Consider the following 12,097-nt stretch of genomic DNA (forward strand, 5'->3'; position numbering starts at 1 on the left):
ATTTTATGCTAAACTCAAAGTGTATCTGGGCCCCTTTAGTCTTTAGAAGATACATGCCCAAAACCAAGCATCAGAGCAAGTGGTGCTGCAGGCAGCACAGCACAGCACAGCACGGGAGGGAAGGGGCAACCTGAGGACCCAAAAAGACCATGCTTTAAACTGCTGCTAGACTCAAAGCCAAAACACAGCAAAGGGCAGAAGAGCCACAACCAGTCTTCAGGAGAAAGTAGGAGGCAGATGCCAAGGCGTGGTCTATCAAAGCCAGGCATGCAAAGCTGCCTTTGAACGAAGCTGCTGCCTCTGTAGAATGAACTCCAGGCTACTTGGTTGTGTCCTTAACATTATATATTCATTAGGGGACTAGAATGAGTCCCCTAATTTCTCTCTGTCGTAGACACAAAATGACTTGTATTGCTTTTAGACAGAAAAGCCAACAGAAGTCATTGTGTCTATGACAGAGAAACAGGTCTGCTGTAGGTTAGGTTTCTCTGCAGCACCCAGGGCAGCAGCTCCGAATTCCTGAGGGAGGAACCTCTGACTCACACTGGCTTACTGTCTTAGCCACAAGGAACAGAAAGTAAAGCTCAAACTTACAGCGGCTCAGGGTTGAAAAGGGTGACAGATGAGAGGACTACCATGATTGTACCTAAAGATACACGTTGTCTTAAAAAAAAGGTTAAAAAATACAGAAGTTTATTGTAGGACACTCAGTGTGAATAAATGGAATGGAACACATCATCAAGACTCAGCCACGATTGATGTGAATTTAAAAATTATTACAAGCAAAGACATTTTATTCATCATGATGCTTTCTTTTGTTTCTTCTTTTCGTTTTCTTCTTTTTCTTTCTCAATTTCAGCAACATATTTCTCAATTTCTTCAGGATTTAAAATCTATAAAAAAAAGTACACTCACAGTTACCTAAGCCACACAAGGTGCCATGGAACCAGCACCATCCTCTGGGGAGGGCAGCCAGGCTTTGGCACCGCTGCTTGTCCAGTGTCTTTGGAGAGGGACCTCAAGGAAAATGAAAGGATTCTGCCTTGACCTAGACAAGCATTAAGCAGCAGCAGATCTCCTAACTGGCAGCTGCTAAGTATGCCAAGAGAACATGCGGGGACCATCTAACCAGAGGGGAAGATGGGAATCTTTGCTTTGACATAATGGGCAGCCTCGGAAAAACCTTTTCCTGATGTTAAAATCACAGATGTTTCCTTCCAAACTGGTACTGCCCAGCCTTGATCATGGAGAAAACTCACAGGTAAAGAAAGCAGACAAACTGGTGATTACCTTGAGGGGTTGATCTCGCCTCATGACAGCAAGTTCAATGTTTTTGCCACCTGACTGAACCACCTGGAAGAGATAGAAGATAGGAGCATTTGCCACCTTTCTCTAGTCAAGACTCTAGCAGCTCTCAGGAGTACCTTAAATAGCTGTATGCCCAAACCCAGCACCCAGGAGCACTCTACCTCCCAGGAACGGAGGGCCCAGCCCCAGAAACCTGTATCTTTGTCCTAAATGCATAGCCACTTTTGAAGTCTATTTGGGATGCTTGCATGCCCTCCTGCTTCCCAGCACTGGCTCTGTTCTGCACAGCAGCTATACAGCAGCTATGTTGGAGGCCCTCCCCTTGACACAGCGGTTACCACCGGGAAGCCTGATGCCCACTCTCCAGGCTGGCCTTCCAGCTAGTCCCTCTCTGGTTTCACCTCCTAGCACTTCAAGGTCTTGACAGAACCTAACCATATCCCCAGTTCTCTAATTCCCTAACTTTAGCAGTCGTTCAAGCCTCCGGAAGGCCTAGTGATGGCTGTTAGGAGAAGATTCCACAGCTGGACAGCTGGGTTCACATCCTGCCTCTGGTTCCCATGCCGTGTGCCCCTGCACAAGCCTCAGCTGCCCCGGCTGGATAAAGGTGCTAATGATCACACCTTGCATGGCTACTTCAAGAACACATCAGTTAGGATACACCACGGACCAGAGCAGTGTCATCAAGCACTACTGGTACATCCTTGCCACCTTCCTTGCTGCCCATCAGCCTATCAGTCACCACTACAACGTGGTATCTTCACCACCTTGCCTGGATTCCAAATGCAAACTTACTTCCAGGAGTGCCTTGATCACCAGCTTAATGGTCAGATCGTCTGTTTCAATGGCTTCATCAGTATAGTTCTTCTCCAGGAACTCACGCACCGACTTGGCACCTCGGCCTATAGCATTGGCCTAAAACAGACACGTATGTTCTCAAGTGGCATAGGGCATGACAGCCCAGGGCCAGCCCTGGAACACGGCTGCCCCATGTGGGCCACCCAGCCAGTGGTGGTGGCAGGAGGCAGGAAGCAGGTTGGAGTGCTGGACAGCAGCCCTGAACACAGACCCTGCCCTGTGGCCTCCTTTTGCAAAGAGCGCTTTAGAGTTGGTGCCGATTCTTACCAAGAATGGCATTATACCTTTTATTCCATTATCAAGAGGCAATGGGAGATTTTTTTGAGACGGAGTTTTGCTCCTGTTGCCCAGGCTGGAGTGCAGTGGTGTGATCTCGGCTCACTGCAACCTCTGCCTCCCAGATTCAAGTGATTTTCCTGTCTCAGCCTCCCGAGCAGCCAGATTACAGGTGGGTGCCACCAATGCCTGGCTAACTTTTTTTCATATATTTATTTCGTATATTTTGCTACATTGGCCAGGCTGGTCTAGAACACCTGACCTCAGGTAATCCACCTGCGTCAGCCTCCCAAAGTGCTGGGATTAGAGGCATGAGCCACCCACCATGCCTGGCCGAAGATTTTAATTTATGTGGTCTACCCTTACACCTTGCTGCCCTTGGATTTTCTTCCAAACAACGTTTAGTGACTGACTTATTCACTGATGCAGGCCCCACAGCAGGAAGCCCAGGACCTCCCACCCCCTCAAAGCCTTTTTCTGATAAGACTGTCCAAAGCTTCTTGGTTTTGTCACGAACTCACCTTCCAAGCATGGTATGTGCCTGAGGGGTCAGTCTGATAGAGTCTAGGAGTGCCATCAAAGTCGAAACCCACAATGAGGGCAGAGATGCCAAACGGCCTGCGCCCATTGCTTTGCGTGTAACGCTAGCAAGAAAAGAAACAGGTCAGTGCCATCAACCATGAAAATGCACATGACGAAACCACCGCACTTAGTGAAGGCGTGAACATTCTGAATCATGCCGAAGCCCCTCTTAGGTTATCGGTAGTTCAGATGATACATTAGCCAATAGCTTTGTAGTTCAGATGATACATTAGCCAATAGCTTTCAACATCCTTTTCTGCATTTCAAATACTCCTAGACAGACTCACTTAGGACCAGAATTGTACCATGCAGCACAACTCAGATTACTGGAAGTTATTTTGCCAGATAGACATGCATTCTGCTTACACAGTGGTTTTTTTTTTTTTTTGAGATGGAGTCTTGCTCTGTTGCTGAACTAGAATGCAGTGGCTCACTGCAACCTCCATCTCCTGGGTCCAAGTGATTCCCCTGCCTCAGCCTCCCCAGCAGCCAGGACTACAGGCCTGCACCACCACACCTGACTAGTTTTTTGTTTTTTTTTTTTTTTTTTAAATTTTAGTAGAGATAGCGTTTCACCATGTTGGCCAGGATGGTCTCAATCCAACCTTGTGATCCACCTGGCTTGGCCTCCCAAAGTGCTGGGATTACAGGCATGAGCCACCGCACCCAGCCTACATACTGGTTTTGAGACTAATGGCATTTCCTCATAGGGTGGCTTCCAGCCCCCTTCAACTGCTTGGTGACTGGTCATTCAGAATGGCAAGACAAAAACCACCATTTCCCTCCAGACACAGGAATCTGGAATGTCCCACGTCAGGAGTGGAGAACACAACACTGTTACTCAAATTGGTGAGTTAGGTCAAGTTACACTGTGCAGGTCAAGATCATGCCCTGGAATGAATCCGTTTTCTGATTTACTTCAAGTGACATGCAAACATCCATATGAAGTGACACTCCACAGCAAAGCAGTGACTGCCCTGCTGCCAGAGGTGAGCATGCGATCAGGAAGGCACCCACCTGCTTCAGACTGGCGATGTAGCGGGTGATGTACTCCACAGTGACCGGGTCCTCCACGGTCAGCCGGTGGCTCTGGCACTCCACCCGGGCCCTGTTGATGACTATCCTCGCATCGGCGGTGAGGCCTGCAAGGAGAGCAGACAGGCTTCTGTGGACGCAGCTCAAACTACAGGGCCAGGGTAGGGACACAACACAGCATTTAACCTTCCACAGATCCCCAAACTGGCAGCAAGGCTATTTTGAGTGACGGTGGAACCAATCATCCCCTGGGAACTTCTAGGAAACTGGGTACGGATGCTTCTCGATGTACAGTGGGGCAGTATCCCGCTAAACTTGTCATTAAGTTGAAAATACCTGGCTGAAAATGCATTGGCTACCCCATAAACCCATGGTAAATAAAAAAATTGTAGGCTGTTGTACAGAATCTGGATTTTATAAAAAATTGTAGGTCAAACCATCCTAAGTCAGGGAGTATCTGTGAAGAATTATGTGCCTTGGACCATACTTAAACACAGTACCTGAATCCTCTTGGTAATCTTAGAGATTGAGTGAATCCCTAATTACATGAATTGAGATTGGATCTGACAAAGGAAGAAATGAGCGAGACCAAAACAGTGCTGAGAAGATGCCGAGGCATGGCCTGAACCCAGCAGTGCAGTCCTTTTCACTGCTGGGATAGAGGACGTGGTCCTGCCCTCTCCACGCCTCAAGTCCAGCCTTCTTGATTATAACTGACTGATACAGAAAAATAACATTGGAGGTAAAACTGCACAGCAGCCAGAGTGTTTTAATCCATTTAGCCATTTCTATTTCACCTGCTGTGGCGGAGAGGCCACCAAAGAAACTAGCCAACTTAAAAGTCCAAATCCATTTTTTTTTTTTTTTTTTTTTTGAGATGGAGTCTTGCTCTGTCAGCCAGGCTGGAGTGCAGTGGCGTGATCTTGGCTCACTGCAACCTCTGCCTCCCGGGTTCAAGAGATTCTCCTGCCTCAGCCTCCTGAATAGCTGGGGTTATAGGTGTGTGCCACCACATCCAGTTAATTTTTCAATTTTTAATACAGATGGGGTTTTACCATGTTGGTCAGGCTGGTCTCAAACTTCTGATCTTGTGATCCACCCACCTCAGCCTCCCAAAGTGCTGGGATTACAGGTGTGAGCCACAGTCTTGGCCCAAATCCATTTCTTTTAAATGACTTTCATTTACTCAGTTTATATGGCTAACAATAGCCCACAGACCCAAGTTAATCTCCAAAGCCCTGTTCTTCGGTGATTCTAGAGAGTAAGACAGCACCCCCGACTTGTACCTGCAAAGGCCATGCAAACATTGTCATCCAAAGCGCAGATCTTCCGTACTGTTCTTTCATCCTGCAGTTTGGCCACTGACTTCTTCTCCACACCAAGAACAACAATGTCTCTTCCTCGAACACCAACCTTTAAGATGCACAAACCCAGTAAGAAAGGGATATGAGTGCCTGGTGCAGCGGTTCACACCTGTAATCCCAGCACTTTGAGAGGCTGAGGTGAGTGGATGACTTGAGGTAAGGAGTTCAAGACCAGCACGGACAACATGGCAAAACCCGACTCTACAAAAAGTACAAAAATTAGCCAGGCATAGTGGCTCAAGCCTGTAGTCCCAGCTCCTCTGGAGGCTGGTGGGAGGATCACCAGAGCCTGGGAGCTGGAGGCTGCAGTGAGCCATGACGGCTGGGAGACAGGAGACAGAAGACAGCAAGACCCTGACTCCTCACCCCCACCCCACCCTCCCAAAAAAGTTACATGGTTCTACTGCCAGGCAGTGAGCACTAGGAGCAGATCTGAACCTGGGTCATGTGGCAACGTACTCTGGGCAGCAGCCTCCACTGAAGGTGTGTTCACCCGCACCCCTTTCTCCTCCACTTGTCTGTCACTGTGGCTGGCAGCACATCCTGCAAACCCAGGGCATTCATCTATTGCTGGTAGAGCTAGCCCAGGTGTGCTCACCTAGGTGGCCAACCTGTGCCTTTAGAATACTGAAATGTAGTTTTAGTTACAACATAGCTAGTAATCAACCGCTATATAATCAGCATGTGTTTCATTTCAACCCAATGAATCAAACAGTCCCATGCAAAGCCTGGAAGCCTGAGACTTTCACATTCCAGTCTGGTGTTCTAATGGCAGTGTTTCTGTAATTGTGAAATTAAGGCACACTGCCCTGTTTCTTGCACTATGGCATACTCAAGTGACACCGAAGGGGCCTGATTTGCTATCAGTGGACAAGGTGTCAACTGTTACCCGAAATTGTTTACGGCTGATACTAGAGAAGAATGTAGCTGTTGTTAAATGCGTGGACAATCACAGACAGTTAACCCCAAGTCAAGCCAGAAACAAAGGAAACCGTCACTGGGATAAACAGCGCCTCCTGGTTCACAGTGCAGGGCTCCTCCAGCTCAGCTCGGTGACCACTAGGGCAGGCTGATCTCGCTGCCCTGCCCCGCTGCGGGGCGGAGGGGGATGTTCAGCAGTGTCCCTGGCCTCTACCCGCTAAATGCCAGGAGCACCTCTGCAAGGCCTTGGGCCACTGGAAGTCTCTACACACTGCCACTGGCCCCGAGGGCACAAAACCATCCCTGGCTGAGAAGTACTGGTCTGAAGTGTTTTCGGTCTTCTGGGAGCTTTTTCAGGTAGACTCACTTGGCCTTCGAACTGACCCGGAAGGCCCAGAGAAGCTACAAGGGTTGGTTAAAGCCAGATGCGGCCAGCTGGCGGGGGCGGCAGAATTGGAGTTGGGGGCAGGGGTCAGCTGACTCCTCCTAGTGCTCTTTAAGCTGAGTTAGACCACCTGAAGAATACTGGGCCTTCATTTTGAAACAAAGATTCAGCAAATGAAAACACTTTAAAATTTACAGAACCGTGTGCTGCTTTCTCTGCCTGCTCAAACCTCTGAATGCCAGAAGATACAAGAAAAACGATCTCACAGCCTGACCAATAAAACCTACACGTCTTGATATTACGAATTTAAGTTTCAAAAAATGTCACTAAGGTCACTGTACACGAGCCCTCATCAAAAAGAGACGGCCGGCCGTGCTCAGACCAGTCCCGACCCGGGCGGCTGCAGCCGGGCCCAGCGGAGGGCTCCTTCCGGCAGGGCGCAGAGATCCGGAAGGCGCCCGCCACCGGCCCTGCCAGCGAGTCGCTTTGTTTCCGAAGCCCACCGGGACTTAAAGGACAAGTGTTGCCGTTGAGCGAGTGGGGATCCCCGTAACGGAGATCTGGTTGGATAGTTCACCCCGAGCCACCCGCTGCGTGAACGGCCCCCTAGAGAGCGTAGGCAGACCCCCGCGCTCCGCAGCCTGGAGCGGCCCTCGCCCGGCCTCCGCAGCGCGACCCACGCGCCAGGCCCGGGCCAGGGGTACCCAAGATGGCGTCGCCACGGCCCCGCGCGCCCGGGACCCACGCGAGGCGTTGGGTGGGGGCAACGGGCGCTTGCGGCTCGCACACCAAACGCCGCCTCTGCAGGCACTCGTGGAGAAGGGCAGCGGGGCCCGCGCTCGACAGCAGCCCAGGTCGCCCAAGCCACTGCCCCGCGTATGCCTGCGGGCGCCCACAGCTCCGCGCCCGGCCCCGGCCCTCTCCCGGCTCCCCGGCCCCACTTCCGCCCGCGTCCCGGGCCGGCGCAGGCCCCGGCGCCTCACCGCGGTCGAACCCTTTTTGACGGCCTCCTGCGCGTACTCCACTTGGAAGAGGTGGCCGTCGGGCGAGAAGACGGTGATAGCGCGGTCGTAGCTCATGCCGGCGGGGCGGCAGCCAAGCACTTTCCACCGCCGCTCTCAAAAGCGCACACTCACGGCCCGCGCGCGCCCGCGACTCCCGGCGCCACTACGCCCGCCCCCCCCGCCCTCGGCGCCGTGACCTGCGCTGCCAGCGTCGGGCGGCGTCAGGAGGCGTCGGGCGGCGTCAGGCGGCGTCCACGGACGTGCGGGCGCGCGCCGGGGGCGGGGCGGGGCCGGGCGGAACCACCGGTGGCTGGGGGTGGGAGGTGCTGCGCTGAGGCGGGCCGAGCGCGGGTCTAGAGGAGCCCGCCGGGGGCCACCGCTCGGCACTGGACCACAGGCCCTTCTGCAGGGCGGCGCGGCTGCTCGGCGGACCCGGAGGCGAGGCGACGGCGGCGGGAAGGACGAGCCCAGGACGCGGCGCCCCCCGCGCCCCCGCCCCCTGTCCCCCGCCGCGACTGCGGATAATGAGCGCCTCGGGCCGCCGAGCGCAGCCGGAGTATCCACCCCGATGACCACGGGCTAACCCCCGCGCCGCCACCATGTCCGTGGCCTTCGCGTCCGCCCGACCAAGAGGCAAAGGGGAGGTCACACAGCAAACCATCCAGAAGGTGGGCCGGGCCGAGACGGCGGCGCGGGGCGGCGGGGCTGCGGAGGGGCGAGCGCGCGCGGGGCCCGGGCGCGGGCAGCCGGCAGGCGCGGGGCGCTAACAAAGCCGGGGCGCAGCCGGGCAGCTGCAAGCCCCGACGGCGGCCCCGTGCCCGTCCCCGCGCCCCATGCCTGTGCACTGGCGGTCACCGGGCTGTGCGGGGGACGCCCCCCGGAGAGCCTGCGCCAACTTCGTTGGGGCGCGCGGGTCCCTCGGGCCGGGCGCGGGGCGGTGGGGGCCGGGCGGACGTCGGAAGGTGCCGGCCTCCGAGCGCGCTGTCCGCCGAGTCCGCGGCGCGCTCTGAGAACCGTTCTGGGCCGTACCCGGCGCACGGGCATTCGTTTTCGCGGCCCGGGCGAGGGCTCGTCGAGCTCCGCTGCCAGCCTAGGTGGCGAAGGCGGCGGCCGGCGGCACTCGCTTTCTGCGCTCAGCTTGGCGAGTGAAGAGGGGCTCGGGCCGGGTTCAGGGCGCACAGAGACGGCGGCAACCGCGGCCGGGGCAGCCTCTCCTGCCGCTGGAGGCACAGAGGGACGCGTCTGGATGCCCAGTTTGGGACCGTTCGGTCGCCGTTTAGCAGCCCGGCCCCGTAGGGATCGCACCGTCCGCCTGTATCCTCGCGGCTACGCTGGGTTTCAGCGTGACACCCTCGCCCACAGCCTTGCCTAACAAACTTTATTGATTTGCTCCACAACCTTTTCTCTCACTCCGTAAGTTCGGCCTTGTGGTTTTCTAGAGACAGCGTTTTCATGGGTTTAGGACACTGTTATCTAAAGTCCTAAGTTTTGAAATTAAGACTTTTTATTTTCTGCTGTTCTGTGGAAGACAAATTCGGAAGAAAATCAGCATTAGCCATTCCTGTTTCCGTCGTCACAACATCTTTTGGAGTGACACTGGGATTTTTTTTCCTAAACTCTGACTCGTCTTCATCCTGGTGGGACTGCAGGGATAAACGGTGGTGTTCCTAGGTTTCCAGGAGCCGCTTATCTCCCTACGGGGGTTCACCTTGACCTTCACTGACGCTCTTATTCCTTGATGACGTGCCGGTCTCCTGTGGAAATTGTCCTAAATTTATCGCCTATTTTGAGACTACCCTTGCTGTGGTTAGTTTGAGAAATTTATGGTCTTAATAAATGAGAGCACTGGCCAACTCTGAACAGGGCAGATTATTTGAGAACAGCAGAAACAGATTTACAGGTGTGGCATTTTAATTTACCTACTAAACACTTATGTGGTGCTTACTATATCCAAGACACTGTAACACGGGTTTTATAAATCTTAATTCATGTGATTTTTCTTGGAAGCTACTGGCAGCCCGTTTGATAGCTAAGGACGCTGAGGCCTAGGGAGGCTGTGCCTTGCTGTAAGTGGATGCTGAAGCCTAGGGGGGCGAAGTGCCTTGCTGCTAAGTGTCACAGCATGGCACAGCCAGGCATTGAACCCAGACTGTGGTGCCAGGGTCTGCTGTCGGTGCCCCTTGGTCTGGGAACACGTGGCCAGGCACACGTCAAGCTCTAGGCTCAGAGGCACCTGGCGGAACCCACAATGTCTCCTGGCACTCGTTTTTTGGAGCCTAACAATCATTTTTCCAGAAGCTGCCTGTGGCTCCAGCAGTCATCCAGTTATTTGTACTTCACACACATTTCCATTAAAGCTCCCCAAATTCCCCAGGTAAAAGTGTGTTTTGGGGGCACAGCTCCAAACATCAGATGGAAGAAATGCACCTGTGGACTGCGCATCCTGGGGCAGAAAATCGGCTGCTGACCATTGGAAATGGGTCTTCAGGTTAGGCTGCTGGCTTGGCCTGGTAGGGCCAGCAGTCTGCTTGTTGGGCTTGGTGTTTTGACATGAATATATGTACCCAGGGATCTTTTACTGAGAGGTGTGAGAAGGGTGTGAGAGGTACATATTCTGTGCCTACAATGTGTGCTGTGTCCACACTGTGTGCTAATAGTCTCATGCTGAGAGCATTAAGAGAAGCCAAGGACTCCTCAGAAGCCGGCTTGGTAGTGAAGGGAATATACAACTCATCCTTACAGCATTACCTGTGGGTAGGGTTCTTCCAGGCCAACTTCTACTCAACCTTCAAAGCCTCACTCACATGTTCCATCTGTCATGCTCCCTTGGCAGTTCTGTGGCCCGTGGAACACTTGGTTGGGCTCCTGAGTTTAGCCATGTGGCTGGTTTATTTTTTTTTACTGATCCCCAGCTTCGCATGGCACCTGGGCACAGTTAGTGCTGAGCGCACACTGGCACGTCTGTGATGCTCGTTCCATCAGTGGAAATGTTAGTGTCCTGTGACTTCCTTGACACATTACCACAACTGTTGTGTGGCTTAGAACAACACAAATGGATTGCCGCACAGCTCTGGAGGCCACACGTCCAAAGTCCGGCTGTCAGCGCCTGCTCTTCTCTTGGCTTCTGGTGGCTGTGGCAGCCCTTGGTGTTCTCCAGCTTGTAGGTGTGCCCGGCTGGTCTCTGCTTTTTCTTCATGTGGCATTCTCTCTGTGAGTGTATCTCAGTTTTCCTCCTCCTTATAAGGACTCCAGTCATTGGTTTTAGGGTCCACCTTAATCTAGCATGACCCCATCTTTACTTGATTCCATTTGCAAATAACCTGTTTCCAGTACTTCCCCTGTGCAGGCACCAGGGGTCAGGCCACAGTTCAGCCTACAAGGGTGCATTGTGGTGAGAGCTGTCCCAGCGAAGGAGAACCATGAGGCAGAGGCAGGGAGCTGTAGGGAGCTTCAGGGAAGTCACAAGGGTCCCGAGCCTGGCCTGCATGGAGCAGGTATTGGGGGACCCCCAGGGGAAGGCCAGGGAGTGCTGGGCTGATGGGGAGGGTGCCTGGTGGTGACCAGGCGGCAGTGCATGAGTGAGACAGTCAGAACTGCACTGTGGCGAGCAGCATAGGGGACATGACTATGCTGGGGACCATGAGGCGGGGCTGGGCCATGGCCCCTGGGCCTTGCTTGCTATGCTCCTGACACTGCTCTTGGGGCTGGGGCTGCAGTGGTCACTATGGGCCACATGGCCAGGCTTGGAGGGGACCCTTGGGTGGCTCCTTGCTGCTTGGCGCGCAATAATTGCTCAATAAATGTGTTGCTATTTCTGTTGGCATTGGTTTTCTCATTGGTCTCCTTGACCGGATGATAGCAATGGTGTCTGCCCATCTGCTGGGTGTCTGGCTCCTCAGCTCCTGTTTCGGGGCAGGGTTGGGGTAAAGCTCTGAGGGAACAGGACAGAGCTGAGAGGAGGTGGGCCCCTGGGGCTGTCTGCTGGGTAGGTTTGGTGTGGTAAGACAAGTCTTTCCGTGGGGTGGGTAGGTGCTGTGCCCAGGGTCCGAAAGTCAGGGAGTGGTCGACCCTGGACAGCCCTACCCCATGTCCTTGGTACCCAGGTGAAGGGGTGTGGCATGGGTGAGCTGGGCTGCGGAGGATGGGGTGCACGCCCGGCAGGCAGTCAGCGCCCTCTGTGCTCTCTCAAACCTGGAACTTGCCGTCTGAAGGAACGTGAGCTAATTCAGCTAGGAATGTTTGTAAGGTCAGAGCTGTACTGTGACTGCATGGCTTGGGGACACCGAGCCTCCCTTGGACGAGACTTTCACAATGTTCTTCCTGTGATCAGAGGCTTCCCCACCCGAGAATGGGAGCACGCGGGC

The 12,097-nt window shown here is 53.8% G+C and overlaps 2 protein-coding genes across 5 annotated transcripts in view; one reads left to right on the forward strand and one right to left on the reverse strand.

The window, feature by feature from the left end:
• Positions 1 to 676: 676 nt before the first annotated feature.
• Positions 677 to 7,889, reverse strand: PSMA7 (proteasome 20S subunit alpha 7). The gene is made up of 7 exons (XM_035299105.3): positions 7,713 to 7,889; positions 5,346 to 5,472; positions 4,042 to 4,166; positions 2,964 to 3,086; positions 2,104 to 2,223; positions 1,291 to 1,353; positions 677 to 893 (listed from the first exon to the last, which is right to left on the reverse strand). The coding sequence occupies exons 1-7, from the start codon at positions 7,806 to 7,808 to the stop codon at positions 801 to 803; spliced, it is 747 nt and encodes a 248-aa protein (XP_035154996.1). The 5' UTR covers positions 7,809 to 7,889; the 3' UTR covers positions 677 to 800.
• Positions 7,890 to 8,014: 125 nt separating this feature from the next.
• The window catches only part of SS18L1 (SS18L1 subunit of BAF chromatin remodeling complex), a 36,555-nt gene continuing 32,472 nt past the window's right edge, over positions 8,015 to 12,097 (forward strand). For 3 of the 4 annotated variants that reach the window (XM_035299101.2, XM_035299100.2, XM_035299099.3), the window contains exon 1: positions 8,015 to 8,401. Coding sequence is in view for 2 of the 4 variants with exons in the window: in XM_035299100.2 (XP_035154991.1) it covers positions 8,333 to 8,401 (69 nt within the window). In the remaining 2 variants the exon portion in view is untranslated. Of the gene's footprint in view, positions 8,402 to 9,006; positions 9,147 to 12,097 lie in introns of those variants that run through there. The other variant, XM_035299103.3, reaches the window with a different exon arrangement.

Source organism: Callithrix jacchus, chromosome 5 (assembly GCF_049354715.1).
Source record: "Callithrix jacchus isolate 240 chromosome 5, calJac240_pri, whole genome shotgun sequence".
NCBI classification, from domain to species: Eukaryota; Metazoa; Chordata; class Mammalia; order Primates; family Cebidae; genus Callithrix; species Callithrix jacchus.